Raw genomic sequence first — 22,390 nt, 5'->3', positions numbered from 1 at the left:
TCTCAAAATATCGATATTTTCGATATATCGATATTCGTTTGCCATCTCTATTTCCGAGAGAATTTACAGATAACACAATATGTCAAGCTGACTAGCCTGTGATTTATTCATTTCATGTTTATCTCCATTTTCTTTGTACATTCATTCGGTATAGCTCTTTCATCAGTTCTAGCTAATACTTCTTCCCCATTTGGCAGATTAATTTCTCTACTTTACAAATTGTAATTTTCTCACTCCGTCATTTTACCAGTTCAGTGTTATATTCTATGACACTGTTAGTGAGTTTGCGGTTGTGGTGCACTTTGAACTTACAGCTTTATAATTTTATAAGTCCACGTACGAATTGTCTAAAGCATAGTAATGAATTTCGGCTTTTGATAAGGACTGTATATTTGAGTTTACTACGTTGATAACATTTTGTTTTGCTCTATCTGCTTATCATTCATGCTTAGGTCATAAGAATATTCTCTTCTATTCTCCTCTTTTCCATTCTGTTCTTACTGTATTTGTATTCTGAATTTAACATAAGTAATTGTGTATATATGCATACGGTAAGGTAGGGGGCCCATATTTCATTACTGTCGCAGATTTGGAGTTGTAGAAATTCAGGAATATTATGGATAAGGCTAGAAATTGGTATAGATGTTACTGAATATATTCTCCACTTACGGGAAAGTTACAGTGAAACTGTTATAATATAAGGTAATCGATATTTGACATAAACACTGCAAAATCTAAAATACCAAACATGTGTTCGTAATTTCGTCCCCCACCAAATTTATGAAAAGTACAGTTCATTTTAATATATTTTCCTTTCTAACCTCACCAAACACTTGCCCTATAATGAATTACTCGAAGACCGTTTATAAAAAACATTTTATTGGTATTCTTTTTAACATAGTCTTTCAGCGTTGCACATGGGATGTTAAAGGCTTTACTTCTACGTTTGTAACCCTTTATCTTGTCCCGCACTGCCTTAATAGCCTTTTTCGAAGCCTCCTTATCCCACTGCATGCGGTTTCTCATCTGAAAATAGTAATAAACTTCATAAATAAGGAATAAAATGAAGGGGGACGAAATTACAGACATTCCCTGATATATTATAATGGTCGACGCAGTAACTCACGCCAACCACCTCACTGTAGCGATTACACGTCATGATCTACACAACACGACTGAAGTACAGTCCAGTACTTCATACAAAAATCAGGGCTCGCTCTAGGAATAACAGAAATAACTAACTCAATTCAGCATGAAAAATGAATCCTCCTTGTACACGGAAACTAAACGTGGTGCACACAACCAACTCTCATAAGACAACGGGATGAGGCTTACGCGTGTGCGCGGGGCTAAACACTAGGTACCAACCATGCAAACTGGAAATCCCTAGGGGGACGAAATTAGGCGCGGGGACGAAACTTGACTCCCTGCCTCAATAATGATTACGAAATATTAAAGTTTTGTCTCTAGATATTGGCTATCTATCACTGGGAGAGGACTGCCTTATTTCAATTTCTTTTTCCCTCATTACATGATTGTAAATACTGTCTTCGAGGAATTGCTCAGTTAATGCAATATTTATTGTAGGTCATCTCTCACAATACGATCGATCACCCCACCCCCACAATGGCACTACGCCCTGATGTACCACCACCACTACCAACCAAACCACACAGCCGTGACGGGTCATGGGCCACCGAGTGACCACTGTTCAATCCGGAAGGCTGCGGGTTACGAGCCTACGCGAGTTTAGATCTCTTGAGGTTTAAGGTCTAACAGTTTGTCTGTTCTGTTGCAGTGTGTAAGAAGTACGACGAGCTGGTATACGCAGAAGTGACCCTAGTGCAGCTCCCTGAGGTACAGTGTCCTGAGAGTTAAGATCTAACAGTTTGTCTCTTCTGTTGTAGTGTGTAAGAAGTACGGCGAGCTGGTGTACGCGGAAGAAGCGGCCCCACTGCAGCTCCCTGAGGTACAGTGTCCTGAGAGTTAAGATCTAACAGTTGTCTCTTCTGTTGTAGTGTGTAAGAAGTATGGCGAGCTGGTGTACACGGAAGAAGCGGCTCCAGTCCTGCTCCCTGGTACGAAGGTCGACAAGAATTCCCAGTGTGGTATAGTGGAGGTACCTCTCATTGTGGGAGGCGTCAAGACAGGACCGAAGGAATTCCCTCACATGGTACGTAAACCAGAGTGACTAGACGTCCTGGTTTTCGCGAAGTATCTTCCAATTTGTAGGGTCCGATTCCATTCAAAATTTGCATATTGAAAATCTTATGTGCCAAGATTAATATATATTTAATGCCGTTTATTTAACGTTGAAAATTGGGAAAATAAGCGCGAAGATGCGCCGTTCACTACCTCGTTGCTTAGGTAAGGACACAACGGGCTGATAATTTACGAGCAAGAACTACGTAAACATATAAAATTTAAAAAAACCGCAACACGAAAAGGCATAGAATCATGGACTTGTTTCTGGGGCTTAGAAAACGAGATAGTGAGTAAGGATTCTTTGGTAGTTCCCAACGAGCTAGAAAGAGGACTATAGAGTGGCTAACATGGTTGATACAGCGCCGGCGCCATATTAAGCGCCATCCATATTATACTTCCTTCGCTTACAGTGCATTACTTTTAATACTTTAGATAGAACAAATTAACTGCATAACTTATGCTCTCTACGTGTGGGGCTCACAATTGCATAAATTGTAGAGTAAACACAAAGGATATACGTAGGTGGATCAAAAGGTTAGTTGCACTAACGCGCCGCAGCAGCGCGCTGTGTGTCGCAAACGTTGGCACAGCGGAGAAAGGGACAGACACTGCCCACACGTCTGTTAGGCAGGTCGCTGTGGTGACTCGTCCAGTATTGTGCGAATAGCGGCCAAATGCAATGGCGCGTCAACTGGACGTTCACTCCAAATATGAGGTGCTTGCGAGAATCCGATTCCTATAGGCCAAAAGGAAGAATTGCAAGGACATTCATCGCGAAGTTAGTGCTGTGTATGGGGAGCGGGCCATTTCCCGGCAAGGTATCGTAAAATGGTGTCAGCAATTCGAAGCCGGACTCCCGGATATCACGGACAACCATCGCGAAGGCAGGCCCGCAACGTCCAGGACCCGTGCAAAGGTCAACAGTGTGAATGCGATCATTTGACAGAACCGGCACATGAAACTGAGAGAAATCGTGACGCAGCTGAACATGTCGTATGGCAGTGTGTTCGCCATTGTTCACGAGGACCTTGGATATCGTAATCTGTGTCAAAGATGGGTCCCACGTCTTCTCACCGATGAGCACAAGGGACAACGTTTCCACTCCTCCCTGGCATTTTTGCAACGCTATGCCGCAGACGGCAACGGGTTTCTGCGGCGAATCGTCACAGGCGACTAAACATGGGTCCACCACTTCACCCCCCAAACAAAGAGAACATCAATGGAATGGGTGCACCCCTCATCACCACAACGAAAGAAGGCCAAGGTTCAACCTTCAGCCGGTAAGGTTATGGCGACAGTGTTCTTTGACATTGAAGGTTTGCTGCACGTGGAATTCATGCCGAAAGGAATGACGATCAACGCGAAGTCGTATTGTCAAACGTTGCACCGGTTGCGTAAAGCGATTAAAGAGAAGCGCCGGGGGAAATTGAGCGCCGGTGTGATTTTGTTGCACGATAACGCAACACCTCACAAGGCTCGCCAAACGAAAGAACTGCTGCAGCGTTTCAAGTGGGAGGTCTAGCAACATTCACCCTACAGTCACGACCTAGCGCCATGTGACTTTCATCTGTTCGGTAAGCTCAAAACAGAGCTCGGTGGTCGACGTTTCCAGACCGATGAGGAGGTGAAGACCGCTGTCTCCGAGTGGTTTATTTTCTTGTAGGAAATGATTAAACAGCAAAACACAATACACGGTTTCGTGCCTGGCTGAGTGGCTTAGACGGTCAAGTTTTCAGATTTTGGTATTTGAAGGTGCTTGTCACCAAATACAGTAGTGACAATACGCGACACTTCCGGATTTAGCCTTGTTAAATGGGAGACAAGTCGCAAGTGGCGCTCCTAGTGGCTTGACCTGAAAATTCGTGCTAAATTCAAATATCTACGGAAATGTATATACGGAAATGGATAAATAAATTACATCTAAAAAGAAAGTGTTACTGAGAAATTAACTTAAAAGTTGCTAAAGCAATTCTGGATAAATAAATGAAGAATTATTTAACAGGTTATTATTTAAAGACTGAAATTAGACATATAATCAAGATGTATAATGGACTGCTGTGAAAGGGCTTGATATTTCATTTATGCATTACTTTTTTACCTTTAGAATTCCTGCCTGAACGTTCACGGCTAGATTTTTCTTTTTTCTCATTTAAAAACATTGTATCATCATATTAAATTACTTTTCAACAAAAATATCGGTACATTCCTTACACACATGATTCCATGAATTTACATTTATGAGCTGGACAATTTTACTTTTAACTTGAAGCCTACTAACAGAAAGAAAATCTATAAATTTAGTCTCAAAAACATTGAAACTTTCCCTATAAACAATACTTGCCATAATGCCATTACATTATGGTAAAGCAAATTTGTATCATCATATTGTATCAACAAAATATGTTCATTTCTTAAATCACCCGTATTTTCTTCAGTGCTACACAATGCACTACGGCATTCCAAATGGGGTAACTTGGAACACAACCAGCCACACTCATATGCATATGTATTTTCCTGAATTAAATCAAACCCACAGATCACACCTACAACAACACATCGGTATTGAAGGTTAACTGCTGCACTATACAATAAATATGCGTATTATATTTTAAGCCAGTTAAAATATGGGTCGAGCATGTCAGAAGATTATGAAGTACTATAAAAATCTCTTTGCCATTGGAAAAATATATATGCAAACACAATATTACTTACATTTTCTTGTCACGAGGGAAACGGAAGAAAGACCGCGCATTCTTCTCTACTTCATAGCTACTGCAGCCAAACACAGCACATACTTTTCCCCTCATGTTGAGCAACTTTTAAGTTAATTTCTTAGTAACACTTTCTTTTTAGACGTAATTTATTTATGAATGACACACGCTACTATTCAATTATGTCAACTCACTGAAAACGCATAAATAACACCAAAAACTTCACACACAAATACACGTGCTCTTATGGCAGAATCAGTAGTTCTCAGGTCAATCCGCTAGAGGGAGCTCTAATAGCTGTCCCTCGATATGTCGCAGAGTGTCGCGTATTGTCTCTACTGTTTTTGTTGTCACCTTGTGTCTGTAGATTTACCTGCCCGCAAAGTAACACCGGCGGGACAATACTTCGGCACCTTAGCTTCTCCGCAAGCCGTAAAAAGTAGTTGGTAGGACGAAAAACCAATAACTCTATTTACTATTAAATGGTATCATACAGAGCACAGAACCCCGCATTTTGAAAATAAATAATAGTGAACAACGATGATACAAGACGCTTGCTGTCTATCGCCACAACTACAATTTTTTTGAATTTCCTAGTCACCTCATACGCTCTGTCTACGATACGGAGTAATAGGAGGACTTTCAGTCCTATATCACCACTACAACTTCGCGAGTTGGCTACGTTGTTCGCGGCATATAGCTTTTACCTTGCATTCGGGATATAGTGCGTTCAAATCCCACTGTCGAAAGCCCGGATACCTGGTTTTCCATCGTTCCCCTTTTCACATCAGGCAAATGCGGGACCTGCTGTACCTTAAGGCCACTGCCACTTTCTTCCCAGTCCTAGCCTTGTCCTATCCCACACTAGCCATAAGACGTTTATGAGTAGAGCCCGGAATTTTATGCATTAATAGGTTAGAATGCAAACTTACTGTAGAGTAAGTATAGTCTACCTTCACAACGATTATGCTATGGGGTTTGCATAAATATGAGCGGTACGACCCATCAGAACCCCTATAATTTATGTTACTCTTTCTACATTATGGAAGAGCGGGTGGCCGACATTTACTAATAACCAAATTAGTTTGCAATCTAACCTACTACCGCATGAAAATCCGGGGTTTATTTATGAGTGGGTACAACATAAGACAAATAAAAAAATCGACATTTGCAAATTCTTCGTCCAAAAATATGGAAGTGAATTATTCACGTACGTATATGATTTAAGATCATTAACACAAGAAGGGCTTTCCTCTTTTTAAACAATTATTTAAAATTATTTTTCCTATAACTTCTTCTTCTTATTATTATTGAATACTTTATTACACCATTGTTCACTTCAAATCTACGTCTCTAGAATCATTTATAAATGTTAAATTTTATTATTATTGGTTTTACATCCCACTGACTACTTTTTGGGAGACGGCGGGGTACCGGAATGTTGTCCCGCAGGAGTTCTCTTACGTGCCGGTAAATCTACCGACACAAGGCTGACAAATTTGAGCACCTTCAAATACCACCGGACTGAGTCAGGATCGAACCTGCCAAGTTGGAGTGAGAACGCCAGGGCACCAACCGTCTGAGCTACTCAGCCCGGCGACATTATTATTATTATTATTATTATTATTATTATTATTATTATTATTATTATTATTGCTTAGTGTCTGGTTCCTTGGCTGAATGATCAGCGTGCTGGTCTTCTGTTCAGAGGGCCAAGGGTTTGACCGCATCGAGGATAGTCAATTCTACCGGTTCGGGGACTGGACAACCGTATTCACCTACACACAACAGAACATACTACAAACCGCCACAGAAACACGTAATAGTGAATACATCGTTTCTCCTAAGGTTTGTGTCAGGAAGGGCATCCGGCCGTATAAATGGGATGAATTCATACAGAATGTCAATTCCTGGTAACTGACAAGAGACCAGGAAATATTATTATTATTATTATTATTGTACCGGGCGGTACACCTCTACACCGTTTATTTAAAAGTTGCGCCAGTCGAAACTCCTCTTCTGGAGGAAGGTTGAACTTTATCTATTCTATTAATTCTCTACTTTCTCAGAAGATGTCACCACGTGGAAAATTTTGAGTTTTTGAACTGTGTCACTTTTGATGTGTTTTTGTTTCGCTTGAAGTAAGAAGTGTGAACTTTCTCTTCTAGAGGACACTACTGAAGAATTACAATAGTGCAACCTAGTGCGAAATCAAAGAACTATTTTGTTGGAGAAATTTTTATTTCAAGAGTTTGTTCTTTGTTAAATTTCTTTCTGTCATGGTTTACGTTGGCTGTATACCCCTCCTTTTCCCCTTATTTTGGATCTAGCCAATCCCGAATTTCTTTAATTAATTTTCCACCAATAATGTGTTTCTTCTTCCCCTATGTAGGGGTTTCTTTTCCCTAGCCAATAAAAACTTTGAGGGAGGGTGTTTTATTTCCCCTAACGCCTAGAATCTTCCGCGAGAGGATATAAACTGCTGATTTTGGGGTCTCCGGGCCACTTCTGTTCCATCTTTCAGTGTATTAAGTACATAGCAGGAGGCGGGAAGCGCCTCTTTCTTCTTCAGCCGTTCAACACCAGGTAATGGCCTATTAATAACTTCTTTTCTTGCTAGGTCGGCAGTTTAACACTCGCGGCGGGTTCGAAGCATTTCCATCATGTAACCTTTTCCTAAAATGTAATTACTCTTTTCATCTTTTTCTTGTAAAGCTACATATTGGGATAGAGAGTGCTAACCCTCTCGAGCTCCCACTCACAGTTGTTTTGAGGTGAACTTATTTTCTCAAACTATTCTTCGTTTATGTAATGTAAAGTGTTCTTCTCTAAGTCACCTCTGTAGTATGGGATTAGCCCTTGCGTTAGCGGCCCAGAGCCAGATTAGGTTTTAAAAAAAACAAAGTGTATTAGGAGTGCAAGATCGCCTCCTCTCAAATTGTTATTTTAGAGGTCATATAATCAACCTTCTTTTCATGTAATAGACCTCTGTAGGTTGGGTATTTTACCCCTGTGAATACGTCCTTAGAGGACAGCTTGAAGGTAGAGTTTGGTGTGGCCTTTGAGAGGCTTAAATTTTAAGAGCGGATCGCTCTTTTGAAAATGGAGTGTCATATGCCTCGTGGAGGCTTTTCTGTGTAATTCGGAGCCAGGGGCTCCTAGGGATGAATGGGGTTTTCTGCCCCTCTGTTAAAACTTGTGTTTGTGGTAAAACTGAGCTGATCGCAGAAGTCAGGGCGTGAAGCCCAAAACCTGTAAATATTGTATCTCCCCTTGTTTTGCTACATTGTACCTGCCATGTCTGTTATTGCTTTGTTTTTGAAAAGAAAATATAACCTAGTTAAATTTTAAATTACTTTTACATTAACTTTGATTCCGTAGTTTGAAACCCATTCACGCCCGCACCTTCTTACGCCTCTACCTACCGCTAAAACACGGTAACAAGTGGTAGCAGAGCGTGGTTGAATGGGTCTCAATTTAGCCCCTTTTGACGGCTAAACATTGCTTTGATTCGAACTCTAACAATTGTCTCAGTTGCTGGAATTTTTGAGTTTTTCAAAATTGTTCTGTCATCATGCCCGGCCCTCGCGATGTTCTCCTCCTTAACTATTTGCGCAAAGAGGAGTTGATATACGAGTTAACTATCAGAAATGTGCAATCTGGAGGCACGGTTGCAATCGACACCAACAAGCTTAGAGAGTCCCTTGATTTGCCCATTTCCATCCCCAATTTGGGAGAGAAAGAAATTGATGACTCTCTTTCCACGATCGTCGAGAATATTACTGGGCTAGCATCTGTAGTCAGCTTTTTTGATGAAAACGATCCGTCTCCTAATCAAATTAAGCGTGTGCAAGGCAGGCTGTATCACTTTGCAAATAGAGTTAATGATCTGTTGTCTCTAAAGGTGAATGACGTTCAGAGGAAGGACGCTAATACGCTCCTTGAAACTATTTCTGAATTGTCTAATAAGGTCACTCAATTGCTAACCGGCGAAGTTCCTCCCAAAACTGATCAACCCGCCACAGTGAACGTAGGTAGTGATGAAGAGCCTCCTCAGGGAGAAGTCAATAGGATAACCGTTGCGGCTCAAACTATCTCTGCCCCATCGAACAACGAATCTGAACGCCGTGCGTCATTGGGTAACATCCGCTCTGAATTAACTTCTTTGCCATTGAAACCTTTAACGACTATGTCACCGGGGTTCAGTAGCTTGCCTCATCCATTGGCAATGTTGCTTAGAGGTATCTCTAAGTTTTCCGTCAACACCACCAGTGATGTAATTTCATTTTTAAGATTTCTAGTGGAATTTCAGGATCATGCTCTTGTTTTTTCTCTTTCGCCATGTCAAATTTTGCAAATTATCTATCCGTATGCTATTGGTATTCTCTCTGATAAAATCGTAAGAGCCATTGCCGAGCAATCATCTATTGAGGATTTCCATGCCCATTTGCTAGCGAACTTCATCCCGGCTAGGGCCAGGTCCTCCCTGATTCAGAAGTACTATTACCGTGTACAGCGCTTGGATGAAAACTTGGCTGATTTCATTCAAGATATCAAATTCTACACTAGGGTGTTTGCTCTGCACTTTCCTGAAGATCAGATTGTGCAGGCTATTGTAGAAGGTATTTCGCCATCCTACAGGTCATATTTGTGTTTCGCGGCGTGTCCGCAAACCTTCTCTGAACTTGAAGCATTGGCCGTCTCAGCGGAAGGAGTTAGATACGCCGATTCTTTGCGTGTCGCGAAAGAACCCCCGCCTTCCTTTAGTAACACTCGGCCTCCACCTCGCCGACCAGTCAATCCCCGTAAATGTTATGCTTGCGGGTCGCCTGACCATCTGCGGAATAAGTGTCCTCTGATCAAGTCAAGTGGGACAAGGAATGGAGCAGGGTCATCACAAGGCTGTTTTAAGTGTGGGGCCTTCTCACATATCGCCAAGAATTGCCCAAACTCAAATAGCACCCCCTCCTGCTCAACTTCTGGTGCAAATTCCAGCTATGCCAATAATAAAAAGTGACTAGTGGCGTCGGCTGAGCCGACTAATCCATCTTCCCGAGACTTAGCCCCTAGTAAACAGGTTGTAAATGCAGAGAACGACCAGCCTTCAAATTCATCTTTTGAATGCCCTAAAGAGTGTCTTAGGATTGCGGCGGATACCCCCGCACCTGTTCCTTTTCTTAAGATTGAGTTAAATAACGAGCCTATAACAGCTCTCTTAGATTCAGGCAGTGTTTGTTCCATTATTTCGGCTGATTGGTATTCTAAATTGAAATCTGTTTGTAAACTCCCTGACTATGACTCATCTCCTGTTAAATATGTTTCGGCTAATTCATCTCCATTAGAAATTCTAGGTTCCTTACATGTCAAAATTCGGGTTTTTAAATTTACATGGAAGATCAAATTGTTTGTGGCCAAGCGTTTGTCTTGCCCCATCATATTGGGAGCGGACTTCATTTCTCACACTGGTCTTGTGCTCGATCTCCAGAGTAGGTCGTGCACATTCAAATTTGCGTCCAATTGTAGAATTCCCTTGTTAAAGTGTAATTCTGTATCATGTTCATCTATTTCGCCTACCCAGGATGAGATGTTGTTAGACCTTAGACATCTACCTGAGGAGCAGGCTGATAGTATTCGGAAACTGTGTCAGTCGTTTCCCGAGGTGTTCTCTGATACTCTTGGTGTTACTGACCTTATTGAATACAAAATTGAGGTCACGGATTCTATTCCTGTCCGTTTTCCACCGTATAGGCTATCTCCACCTAAAATGAAGGCTCTGAAAGAAATCATCGATCAGATGTTGAAGGATGGTATTATTAGGCCCTCTAAGTCAGCGTATTCATCGCCTATTTTTCTAGTCCCGAAACCCCAAGGAGGCTCAGGCCTGTCATTGATTACAGGGCTCTCAATCGGAAGGTGGTGTTGCAATCTGTGCCCCTTCCTGACCTTCATTCTTGCTTTTCATGGTTTCGTAAGGCCAAGTTCTTCACCATCTTGGACTTGAATCAGGCCTATAATCAAATTCCCCTTGCCGAAGAGTCTAAACATCTTACAGCGTTTGCCACGGACTGGAATTTATATGAATACAACCGCGTGCCTTTCGGGCTCCCCACGGGGGCAGCTGTGCTCACTAGGCTACTAGATAGGGTCTTTTCCGACATCAAATTTGAGTACTTATATCACTACTTGGATGATGTCGTCGTATTTTCCGAAACCTTTGAAGAACATCTAGATCATTTGCGAGAAGTTCTCAATCGCCTTCGTAAGGCTGGGTTAACTGTTAAGTTGTCCAAGGTTGCCTTTGCTAAGCCCTCTATGTCATTCCTAGGGCATATTGTGTCACCTGATGGTGTAGCAGTCGATCATTCTAGAACACAGGCCATCCGTGATTTTAAACCTCCCAAGGACATTAAAGGTATCGCCAGGTTCATTGGCATGGTGAATTTCTTCAGGAAGTTCATTCCTAATTTTGCTAATAGAGCGGCGCCCTTAAACCTTCTTCGTAGGAAAGGCATCAAATTCGAGTGGGGACCTTCTCAACAAGCCGCTTTCGAAGATCTGAAATTAGCTCTCTGTAATGCCCCTGTACTTGCTATGCCTGATTTCTCGAAGAAATTCATCGTCCAAACCGACGCATCGTCGTCAGCAGTAGCTGCAGTTCTTCTTCAAGAGACTGAACTAGGGAGGCGACCCATCGCCTATGCGTCTAGGACATTGTCAGCTCAAGAAGCAAAGTACTCCATATATGAGCTTGAAGGTTTGGCAGTCTTATTCGCCTTAGAAAAGTTCCGTCTCTATCTGGAACACGTCAAATTCGATCTGGAGACAGATAATCAAGCCTTAAGCTGGGTCTTAGGTAGGCCGCGTCGTACAGGTCGTATAGCCCGTTGGGCCATCCGTATTTCTGCCTTCCAATTCGATGTACAGCATATCAGAGGTACTGAAAATGTTGTTGCCGATGGACTCAGCCGTATGTTTCATAACGACGTAGAGACCCACGAACCGGTCGATAGTTCATCACCTTCCGAGTCCATACTATCTGGTGTTAATGCCATCTTAACAGATGCTCCCATGCTTTTTAGGGATATTGAGAAATACCAACGTGAAGATCCGACGCTGGCTCCGATAATGGAAACCCTTTCTTCTGGGGAACATGCTGTCCCTTATGTTCTGAGGAATGGTGTTCTATGTTGCCCTTCGAGGCATGATAAGTTGATGAAAGTTGTTGTTCCAGCGGTTCTTGTACCTATGATCTTCAAATACTATCATGAGACCCCATTGGGGGGGCACCTGGGTATCTTTAAAACTCGTGAAAAGATTCGTGAAATGTTCATCTGGAAAGGTATGGACGGTGAAATTCGGGAACTTGTAAAAGCTTGTAAATCTTGTTTGATCAGTAAACCCACCATGTCCACTAAAGTAGGCCTTTTGTCTTCTCATCAAGCGTCGCGCCCCATGGAACGCCTGTATATCGATTATGTGGGACCCTTCCCCCAGTCAAAGGGTAATGCCAACAAGTTCATCTTTGTGTGTGTAGATGGTTTTACAAGATTTTCCTGGTTATTTCCGACTAAGCTGGCTACCGCCCAGTCCACCATTACTTGCCTTAATTCTATTTTTGCTTCTTTTGGTCCGTGCCAATACATTGTATCTGATAATGCTAAAGCTTTTACATCAAATCTGTTTCGTAAATTCTGTTTTGACTTGTCCATCTCTCATGTAACTACATCTGCTTATTACCCTCAACCATCTCTGGCTGAAAGGGTTAACCGTAATCTCAGGTCCGCACTTATTGCCTATCATCATGAAGATCATTCTAGGTGGGACACGTCCCTGCATTGGTTAGCTTTTGCTTTGAATTCGGCGGTTCATGAATCTCACAAATTTACTCCAGCTTCTTTGATGTTTAAGTTCGTTCCCAACACGCCGCTCTCTAACCTCTGGTCTCTGAATGACATTCTGCCCGAGACAATAGATCCGGACAACATTAAAGATCTTTGGAAGAAGGCTAAAGCTAATCTTAAAGTATCTCATGAAAAGGTTAGGGAAAGGTATGATCGTGGACGGAGACCCACCACCTTGAAGGTAGGTGACCAGGTTATGGTCAAAAATTTTGTTCCCGCGGGCAAGCTTGCCCCCAGATTTCATGGGCCTTGTATCATTCTCGATTTTCTTACGCCAGTTACCTTATTGCTAAGTAATCCAGCCACCGAGAGGATATTTAGAGTTCACCTGTCCCAGGTGAAACCGGTGTAATTTCTGTGTTAACTTGCTTCATATTATTTTGAAAGGATATGAAGGTTATATTTTTTTGAGTTTCACTTTTAAGGCATTCTGCCCCTTCTGTAATATTTTGGTTTTAGATGTAAGCCTTGTGTAAAACCTGCCCCGACCCGTTAAACTGCCATCCTGTTCTTGCCACGGCCATTACCACGCTCCCGTCTCCTGCTCCACCTTACACTGTGGCTTCATAATAGTAAATGCCATGGATATCTACACGCCGCTGGCCCCTCAACCTCTCCACAAGCCTGTACCCTCAAAGAAAATGATTGTCCAACACAATTCTGCCGCCTAGCTTTAATGTTTCAGCGCCCCCGCAGCCGCGCAGCGCCGTGCAGCGACTGGGGAGGGGGATGGGCCCCCTCCTCTCCAGCGAGGACGACATGTGCACGGCGAGCCGGAGCTCACCTCCCGGCCAAGGCTGATGTGCGGCGCACGACCTGCTACATGCCCGCAGCCTGTATCTGTTCACCGCGGGCGCGGCGTACTTCAACACCTCTGCTCCCCTCATAGTGCGGGCGAGCGGTATCTCAGGGTACTTGAGGGGTCCGAGCGGCCTCCGTTGGACGCAAGCTGCAACGGCCGGTCCGGCCATTCGACTCAATCTACATCAACTACATGGACAGTCACCATAAGCAATAACTACACTTGGGAATTCAACCACAATATTTGGTGGACATTGCAAAATTTTTCTTCACCTTTAAGTATTAAAAGTTTATCTTCAGAAATTCAAATTCTACAAACATAAAGACTTTCATTCACCGGCAACAACAATATTTTGAAACTGAATTAAGAAATCTTGTAAATGCTTCTGCTATCTATCTTCGTATCAATATCATTACTTGGACTTTGTTTCAAACTGATTTCATGTGTCACCCCTGGAGGAACTTTTGGGGGGGGAGGTCTGTACCGGGCGGTACACCTCTACACCGTTTATTTAAAAGTTGCGCCAGTCGAAACTCCTCTTCTGGAGGAAGGTTGAACTTTATCTATTCTATTAATTCTCTACTTTCTCAGAAGATGTCACCACGTGGAAAATTTTGAGTTTTTGAACTGTGTCACTTTTGATGTGTTTTTGTTTCGCTTGAAGTAAGAAGTGTGAACTTTCTCTTCTAGAGGACACTACTGAAGAATTACAATAGTGCAACCTAGTGCGAAATCAAAGAACTATTTTGTTGGAGAAATTTTTATTTCAAGAGTTTGTTCTTTGTTAAATTTCTTTCTGTCATGGTTTACGTTGGCTGTATACCCCTCCTTTTCCCCTTATTTTGGATCTAGCCAATCCCGAATTTCTTTAATTAATTTTCCACCAATAATGTGTTTCTTCTTCCCCTATGTAGGGGTTTCTTTTCCCTAGCCAATAAAAACTTTGAGGGAGGGTGTTTTATTTCCCCTAACGCCTAGAATCTTCCGCGAGAGGATATAAACTGCTGATTTTGGGGTCTCCGGGCCACTTCTGTTCCATCTTTCAGTGTATTAAGTACATAGCAGGAGGCGGGAAGCGCCTCTTTCTTCTTCAGCCGTTCAACACCAGGTAATGGCCTATTAATAACTTCTTTTCTTGCTAGGTCGGCAGTTTAACACTCGCGGCGGGTTCGAAGCATTTCCATCATGTAACCTTTTCCTAAAATGTAATTACTCTTTTCATCTTTTTCTTGTAAAGCTACATATTGGGATAGAGAGTGCTAACCCTCTCGAGCTCCCACTCACAGTTGTTTTGAGGTGAACTTATTTTCTCAAACTATTCTTCGTTTATGTAATGTAAAGTGTTCTTCTCTAAGTCACCTCTGTAGTATGGGATTAGCCCTTGCGTTAGCGGCCCAGAGCCAGATTAGGTTTAAAAAAAAACAAAGTGTATTAGGAGTGCAAGATCGCCTCCTCTCAAATTGTTATTTTAGAGGTCATATAATCAACCTTCTTTTCATGTAATAGACCTCTGTAGGTTGGGTATTTTACCCCTGTGAATACGTCCTTAGAGGACAGCTTGAAGGTAGAGTTTGGTGTGGCCTTTGAGAGGCTTAAATTTTAAGAGCGGATCGCTCTTTTGAAAATGGAGTGTCATATGCCTCGTGGAGGCTTTTCTGTGTAATTCGGAGCCAGGGGCTCCTAGGGATGAATGGGGTTTTCTGCCCCTCTGTTAAAACTTGTGTTTGTGGTAAAACTGAGCTGATCGCAGAAGTCAGGGCGTGAAGCCCAAAACCTGTAAATATTGTATCTCCCCTTGTTTTGCTACATTGTACCTGCCATGTCTGTTATTGCTTTGTTTTTGAAAAGAAAATATAACCTAGTTAAATTTTAAATTACTTTTACATTAACTTTGATTCCGTAGTTTGAAACCCATTCACGCCCGCACCTTCTTACGCCTCTACCTACCGCTAAAACACGGTAACAATTATTATTATTATTATTATTATTATTATTATTATTATTATTATTATTATTATTATTATTATTATTATTATTATTCAAGTGATAGGTTATGAATTATTTCTCTATGTTGTTATATTATTTTGTTCAAGTTTTTCTGTCTATATTTTAATTCTCTGAAGTATGGCTAAGTTTGTTTAATGTCAATGTATTTTGATTTCTTTTGTAATGACTGGAAATATGCTATTTTTCATTCTTTGTACAATAATTTTGTAGTTTCCTAGTTAAGAAAACCGTGAAACGGTATTTATACCTGCAGCCTGTGTACTTGCTTCATCACCACGCACACTTGTTTTGATCGCTTGGAATATGGCGGACGCAGTGTTCAAGCAGATTCAAATATGGCAATCGTATAGCCACTTTATAGTCCTCTTTCTCAGTTCCCGTCTTAATAGTCGTTTACGACAGCAGGTGGTGCAGATAATTCATTCTTTCACTCCGCCCAGAGGGGAAATGAAGTGTTCCGGTACATCAAAAGAAATATATCCACAATAGAATAAGGTGGTAAAACTCCAGAACTATTCACGCAAGTTTTATAAGGAGGCGATGTAGAAGAAAGCATGGGAAACTAACGTGGAATTCCTTTTAGAGAAGAGATAGGTCCATTGACATGCCCAGTGACCCACCAACCGACCCCAAGAAATACATTTACTTTTAGCATATAACCTAACGAAGCGTAGCGCACGCCATTTTTCATTGCTGGAATGGCTACGCGCATTGCTATTGGTTGCCGTAAAATGCGTTGTTACGTCATTCCCATTAGTGATCAGAACGTTACTTATACGTTATAATAACGTAGGCAACGGTTAGAACACCACCGTCTCGATCCTTCTATACTGTCTGCTCTATGCAAGGCTTTTTGCGAATAAACTGCGACAAAAATTCTCCGCTAGATGGCAGGCATAGACGCACGAAGTTCTTACCGCGTTATTATGACGACAGTCTACAAAACACTATGCATTATAGTCATATGTTCACTGATCCTCGTAAATTACATCTGTATTACCTGTATGAAGTCGTATTTGACCTCTTCATGTCATCATTTAAAGATTTTTCTGGACGAAGGCTTGGAGTGATACACCGGGCGGCTAAAATTTCGTGTTCTTGCCAAGGTAATATCAGTTAATAGGGGTGTTACGAACTTGGTTGGGATAATATTACGAACAGTTTACTGATATTCTTTGACTTCATACTGTAACAGAACACATTCTGAAAGGGAAGAAGTAGCAACCCCTCGTATTACGTCCGTAAGTTTCAAAGACTTTCGACGTTACAGCATAGCAGCTTCAACAAACTCCTGCAGATATCAGAGCGACAAAACAAGGTTTCGGGTATCAAAGTTCTCCTTTGTCCTGATGCATATTCAGTTCCATTCAGTGGGGTCGAACCTCCAGGCAGTCAGATGTTGCCGACGCAAATGTCACACTCCATCCTCTCTTCAACAAGATGAACCACTCACCCGCAAATGAGACCTTTGTTATGTAATTGTCCGTCACAATTATTATCACAAGGAATCCACTATTCCCCACGGTTTTAATCGCCTTCTGAAATAGGGTGGAAATATGTAAAGTCTACAGATGCGACAGTAATCTGAGGATATCCTTTATTAGGACCTTCTCTGGATATAGTCGACAGCCACTTTTCTCTTAATTCCCTTCTAGACGATATTTCATGGAATCGTATCTCTTCTGGCTACGAACCACTTTGCCGAGATTTGCAAAATGGTACAGAGCAGTTGAATATTTCGGGGGGAAATCTGGTTTCAGTTCTACAAAAAAGAAATATATGTAACTTGCAGAAACGGAAGAAAACAAGTACACTTTAAAATAACTTTCAAAATGTTGCCGTATCTATAAGCACAACATGATTCATTCAATTCCAAGTTCTATACAAAATATCAAACGGAAGTGAACAGGCAAGTTTACCCATTGTACGAAATAACTCAGCTTTTCACACACATGCATGCACTTATAACACAATGAAACACCCACACTGACCGCGAAGATTGTGCGTCTACGACTGTACTCTCGCGGCGACTTTCAGAAATATTGGTATTCGCGCCTTCCTGTGTCAAACTAGTGGCATAGAGCAGGCAGTATTAGAGGATCGAGACGGCGGTAGATCAGAAGCACATAGCTTTGCCAACCCGCGGAGTAAAAAAGCACAAGTAAATATAACCTGAAAGTGAAGCAATGTATAACACAGCAGAAGAATGTTTGTAAATGGAACTAACCTTAATATAGTGGCAGTTCAATGCAGAGTCACCAAAGAAAGTATTTTTCCGAACACTGACATACTAACCGCATTCCCGAGCACCTTGTACTCGCCGACAACATGAAACAGCTACACGATTGAGCTTGTTATTCACTAATAATTTAATCTCACAGCCACACTTTTCACCCAGTCTGCTATTTGAAAGCAAGTCGTGACGGTAGATACAATTGGACAAAATCATTGAAGTTGTTCTTATAAGTAAATGAAAAACCGGTTTCATTAATAAGACATTCCCCGCACGAAGCCATGTCAATAGAATTATATAGGTATTGTATCAACAATGGACATATGCACTGCTGTCTCGATCTGCAGGCGTTGTCTACCGAGAAAAACCTAGTAGGATTTGCTACTATCTAACGTTCTTATTTAATAAAACTTTTCACATCTAGCAAGAAGAACGTATTTAATTCATTTTCTCACCACTAATCCAAATAGAATGCGCTGGTGTAGTAAGGTGAGAAAAAGTTCATTTTGGTCCAGGGCTCACTACCCTAGACAATCCAGACCAATGGTCATGCCCAGGCCCCACCCTAACCAGTGCAGACCAATGGTGTTTGCTCAAGTAACTAAAGGCCAAAGGCCACTTCGCGGCTCTAACCTGGGGGTGTAAGCTTGTCCTCATACTGTATCACTAGTCTTGTCCAGGCCCTACCCTGAACTATCATACCTATGGTCTTGTCCAGCTCCTACCCTAACAAATCCAGACCAATGGTATTCAGAGGTTGGCAGCCCTGTGCTTCGCTCGATTACGTCGTCGGGGAGTCGTCTGCGAGAAATAAACTACGATAGTCATACCGCGCGTAGATATTGGCGATGCAAGCGGTAACCTTGGTACTAATGTTGCGTGAACAGCACCATAGTTATAATGGTAAGGCTCATGAATTGTGAGAAAATGAAAGACATTCTGGAACTCGCAAATATATTATTATTATCATTATTATTAGCCCGCCCTGAAGTGTAGAGGTAGTGTGGCTGTGTCTTATTCCAAGGCCATGGGTTCCTTTCCCGGCCAGTTCAAGGATTTTAATTCTGGACTGAGTAGCAGAGCGTGGTTCACTTGAGACGAGATTTTCTCAAGCTCTTAGTTACAGGAAGAAAGCGCACAGTGAGAAGATAACGCTACTGACCAAGTACACATATACTAACACTGGTTGTCATGGTTACAATGATGTCGAGAAACTGATTGCAGACTGTTCTCAGCCTGAAAGCGTATCCTTCTTTAATTTGACTAGAGGACCCGCGCTGCTCCGCAGCATTCCTCATAAATTGGTCAGATAACTCATCTAGATGTGCCTGTCGTAGTCATTTTGTTTTGCCTGCCTTTTTCAATGGTTTTATGAACATTTAATAAGAAGCGCGTTATGATATGCCACAGTTCGTAGTAAGAATTCATCCATTCTTACGTCATCACGTCCTCAATTTGGTGAAAATCTATAGTAATATTAGCTTGTTTATCCTGGAGTTCTTGATATAAAGCTTGGTATTGTGTCGTAGGAGGCAATGGCATTTTTAATCGCAGTTCTTCTCTATAGAACGGTTATCTTGTGAGCTCATAGGTTAGTCTCGAAGGAGCGTTTATTGCTAGGCAGAGAACTTTTTTACACGGCCTTCACTCTTTGCAGAGTAGCTAGGTTATCTTTCTATGTCTAAGGCATAATGTCATGATAGGGTCTGCTTTTACGTAAACATTTTTATCTCAGCTTCATGTCCAGTAAGTTATTCGGAATCTGGGAAAGGTTAGAGAATCAAAGAGTATTTAGCAGGGAATAGTATTCTTCCGTGATCAGAGGAAATGTATACTCTCTGGCTTGATGGATAGGAATCAAACATGGCTGCTTGTAATGATATTACTAAGGATAAACATTACATACATTAGAATATTAATGAAAGTGTTGGTCGCTTAGCAACCTGCTAAGTATTGCGGGTTAGGGTAAGCCTCCGCCTGCAATTATTGGAGTGATCATTTAATGATTTTATTTTATGATTACTCAAAGTTGGCTGAACTTAGAGACTTAGCAACGTCTCATAATTCACCGGCAGGTGATTCCGGGGGGATTAAAACAAACATGAAGCAAATCGGTCCAGTAGAACGGACGGATGGATTTGCCAAAGCTGTTTTTAGTAAACTCTTTTAATACCGGTACATGATGTCATGTTCCAAGATGCCCGAGCTCTTACCCACACTAGACATTACAGGTCCAGGATTATACGGGAAGCTGTGGAAATACGTAGAAATCATAACAATTTCAACAGGAACACCGGCTGGTTGCCAGCCGTTAAGAATTTACGTAGGTAGTTCCCTTCCCGGTCCCTTCCCTATTGTTATTTCATCTTGGTGTTTTCCAAATCCGTACGCTCCTCGTCACCAGATGTTTCATTCCAGGCTTGTGTCTATGCCATACACCTGCCAATGTCATGTGTTAGGCAAACACGTTATGTGAACCGCTTAGACCACCGCCGTCTCAATCCTATATACTGCCTGCTCTATGCTATGCGGTTAACATGCTTCTCAGCGTGAGCTCTTAGTGTTACAAACCTCCGCTAGGGGCGCCAGCTAACGCACCCAACTTGTCTCCGCACCCACGTTGTTGTGTTCCAGTGCGTTTGCATCGAGCATTTATGTATGTGTCTCTGGTTGTAAAATGATTAATTTTTGCGTTCCTCTCTGTATATCAAAGCAGGAAATCCAAATTCTTCAGGTGTGAGGATTCATGTTATCTCCCCAGTAAAGAACTTTGGGAAAATTGGCTTAACGCTATATCAAAACAAGGATCAACCAAGGGTATCAATGGATTCCATCCGATTATTCTCGTGTGTGTAGACTGAATTTTAGAGATAGAGATAAAATATAAAACTAAAAGAAAATGCATTGAAGCCAGAGAGCGTGCCTAGTCGGTCTTCGAATTATCTCCATTACCTTCAAACCAGAAAAATAGCTCCACTAATGACCAGACAGCGACAAGATATTTCTTCGGAAGAAATCTGTGATGAAACAAGCTCTTCAACCGCAGGAAATACATTGGATGACGAGTACAAAATTCATGTGAACAACGATGTATCAATCCAAGTCAATATTCGAACGAGTAAGAATGACAGCAGTGATCAGAAAAGCAGACATTAGAGGCTCCGATTAAGAATTCTGAGACTGCGATAACAGCTGATGAGTAACCATAATGAAGTTTAAATACTACAGAGACAATTCGAAGACAACCCAGATTGATCGTCTGAATAAAGTAAAGGAAGCAGCCAAATATAAAGGAAAACCGACCGCTTTTTTAAATGAAATTCATAATTTTCGCAAGACAAAATCCGGGCAGTCAGAACAAATCATGCGGCACTATGTGGCGTGAGGAATAGTATCCCAAACGGTTACGAATATGGCAGGATCTTGGTCTAGTGCCCTTTTAGTTCAGAAATGATAAGTGTAATGCCTTTCGGCAAAACAATCCAGATTGTGTGCATTTCTATTCAAAACGTGAAAAACTGAAGTGTCTGACTAAAGAGATTGGCAGATGCTGTCTCGTTAATGTGGAATGTGTGTCTTATCTCCTACAAAATCTGTTATTTTATGTTCTCACTAGATGATTTTCTGGAGACGCAATAGAAGTTCTATTTAGTTCAGTGAGATTGGGTGGTGGATTGTTTTTTTTTTGCTATTTGTTTTACGTCGCACCGACACAGGTAGGTCTTATGGCGACGAAGGGATAGGAAATGCCTAGGAGTGGGAAGGAAGCGGCCGTGGCCTTAATTAAGGTACAGCCCCAGCATTTGCCTGTTGTGAAAATGGGAAACCATGGAAAACCATTTTCAGGGCTACCGACAGTGGGGTTCGAACCCACTATCTCCCGAATACTGGACACTGGCCGCACTTAAGCGACTGAAGCTATCGAGCTCGGTAGGTGGTGGATTTAATGACATGACGAACGCAGGCAGTATGTGCTGTAAAACGTATCCTCAAATCTGGTCATGAACAAAGGGTCAGTGAAATAGTGATAGAAATTCTTTTTGCGTCAACTGCCGGTAAATAACAGTAAGAAAAGGACTGAAAAGATGTCGAGAAAATTCTGAATTTTGTATGTACCATGCAGCATGGGATGATCCTAATATATTTACTGTAACTGGTAAGATTTTATGTATTTTACGTTTCTACAGTATATCTTAAGCCAAGCTCAAATGTGAAATGTTAATTTCTGTACGCGCATTATATTCTCAATTAGTTACATATCGATGGCCTAGAATGAAAACCTCGTATCTCACAAAGTTCTTCCTATCCATTACTTCCCTTAAGACTGGTTACGCCCCCCAGCCACTCATGAATACGCAGTCCATCAGAACAATGTTCGTTTTGCTCTTTATTCCTATGCCGACGTGTGAAGGAAAATGAACCTTATCGTACCGTACTATAGGAAAGTATGTCTGCGTGACGTATTTACTGACTCCTACAGTATAATTTTATAAGGTTCATTTTCTTTTACGCATCAGCATAGGAAAATAAA

General features: G+C 41.7%; 1 protein-coding gene across 1 annotated transcript in view; it reads left to right on the top strand.

Moving 5' to 3' along the window:
- Positions 1 to 1,626: 1,626 nt before the first annotated feature.
- The window catches only part of LOC136884133 (serine protease snake), a 67,338-nt gene continuing 46,574 nt past the window's right edge, over positions 1,627 to 22,390 (top strand). The window contains exons 1-4 of the mRNA XM_068229805.1: positions 1,627 to 1,678; positions 1,799 to 1,857; positions 1,908 to 1,917; positions 2,019 to 2,173. Of these exons, the coding sequence (XP_068085906.1) occupies positions 1,627 to 1,678; positions 1,799 to 1,857; positions 1,908 to 1,917; positions 2,019 to 2,173 (276 nt within the window). The remainder of the gene's footprint in view (positions 1,679 to 1,798; positions 1,858 to 1,907; positions 1,918 to 2,018; positions 2,174 to 22,390) is intronic.

The sequence above is a fragment of the Anabrus simplex genome, chromosome 12 (assembly GCF_040414725.1).
Source record: "Anabrus simplex isolate iqAnaSimp1 chromosome 12, ASM4041472v1, whole genome shotgun sequence".
NCBI lineage: Eukaryota > Metazoa > Arthropoda > Insecta > Orthoptera > Tettigoniidae > Anabrus > Anabrus simplex.
The sequence above is the reverse complement of the archived record's forward strand: the minus strand, read 5'-3'. Positions and strand labels throughout refer to the sequence as shown.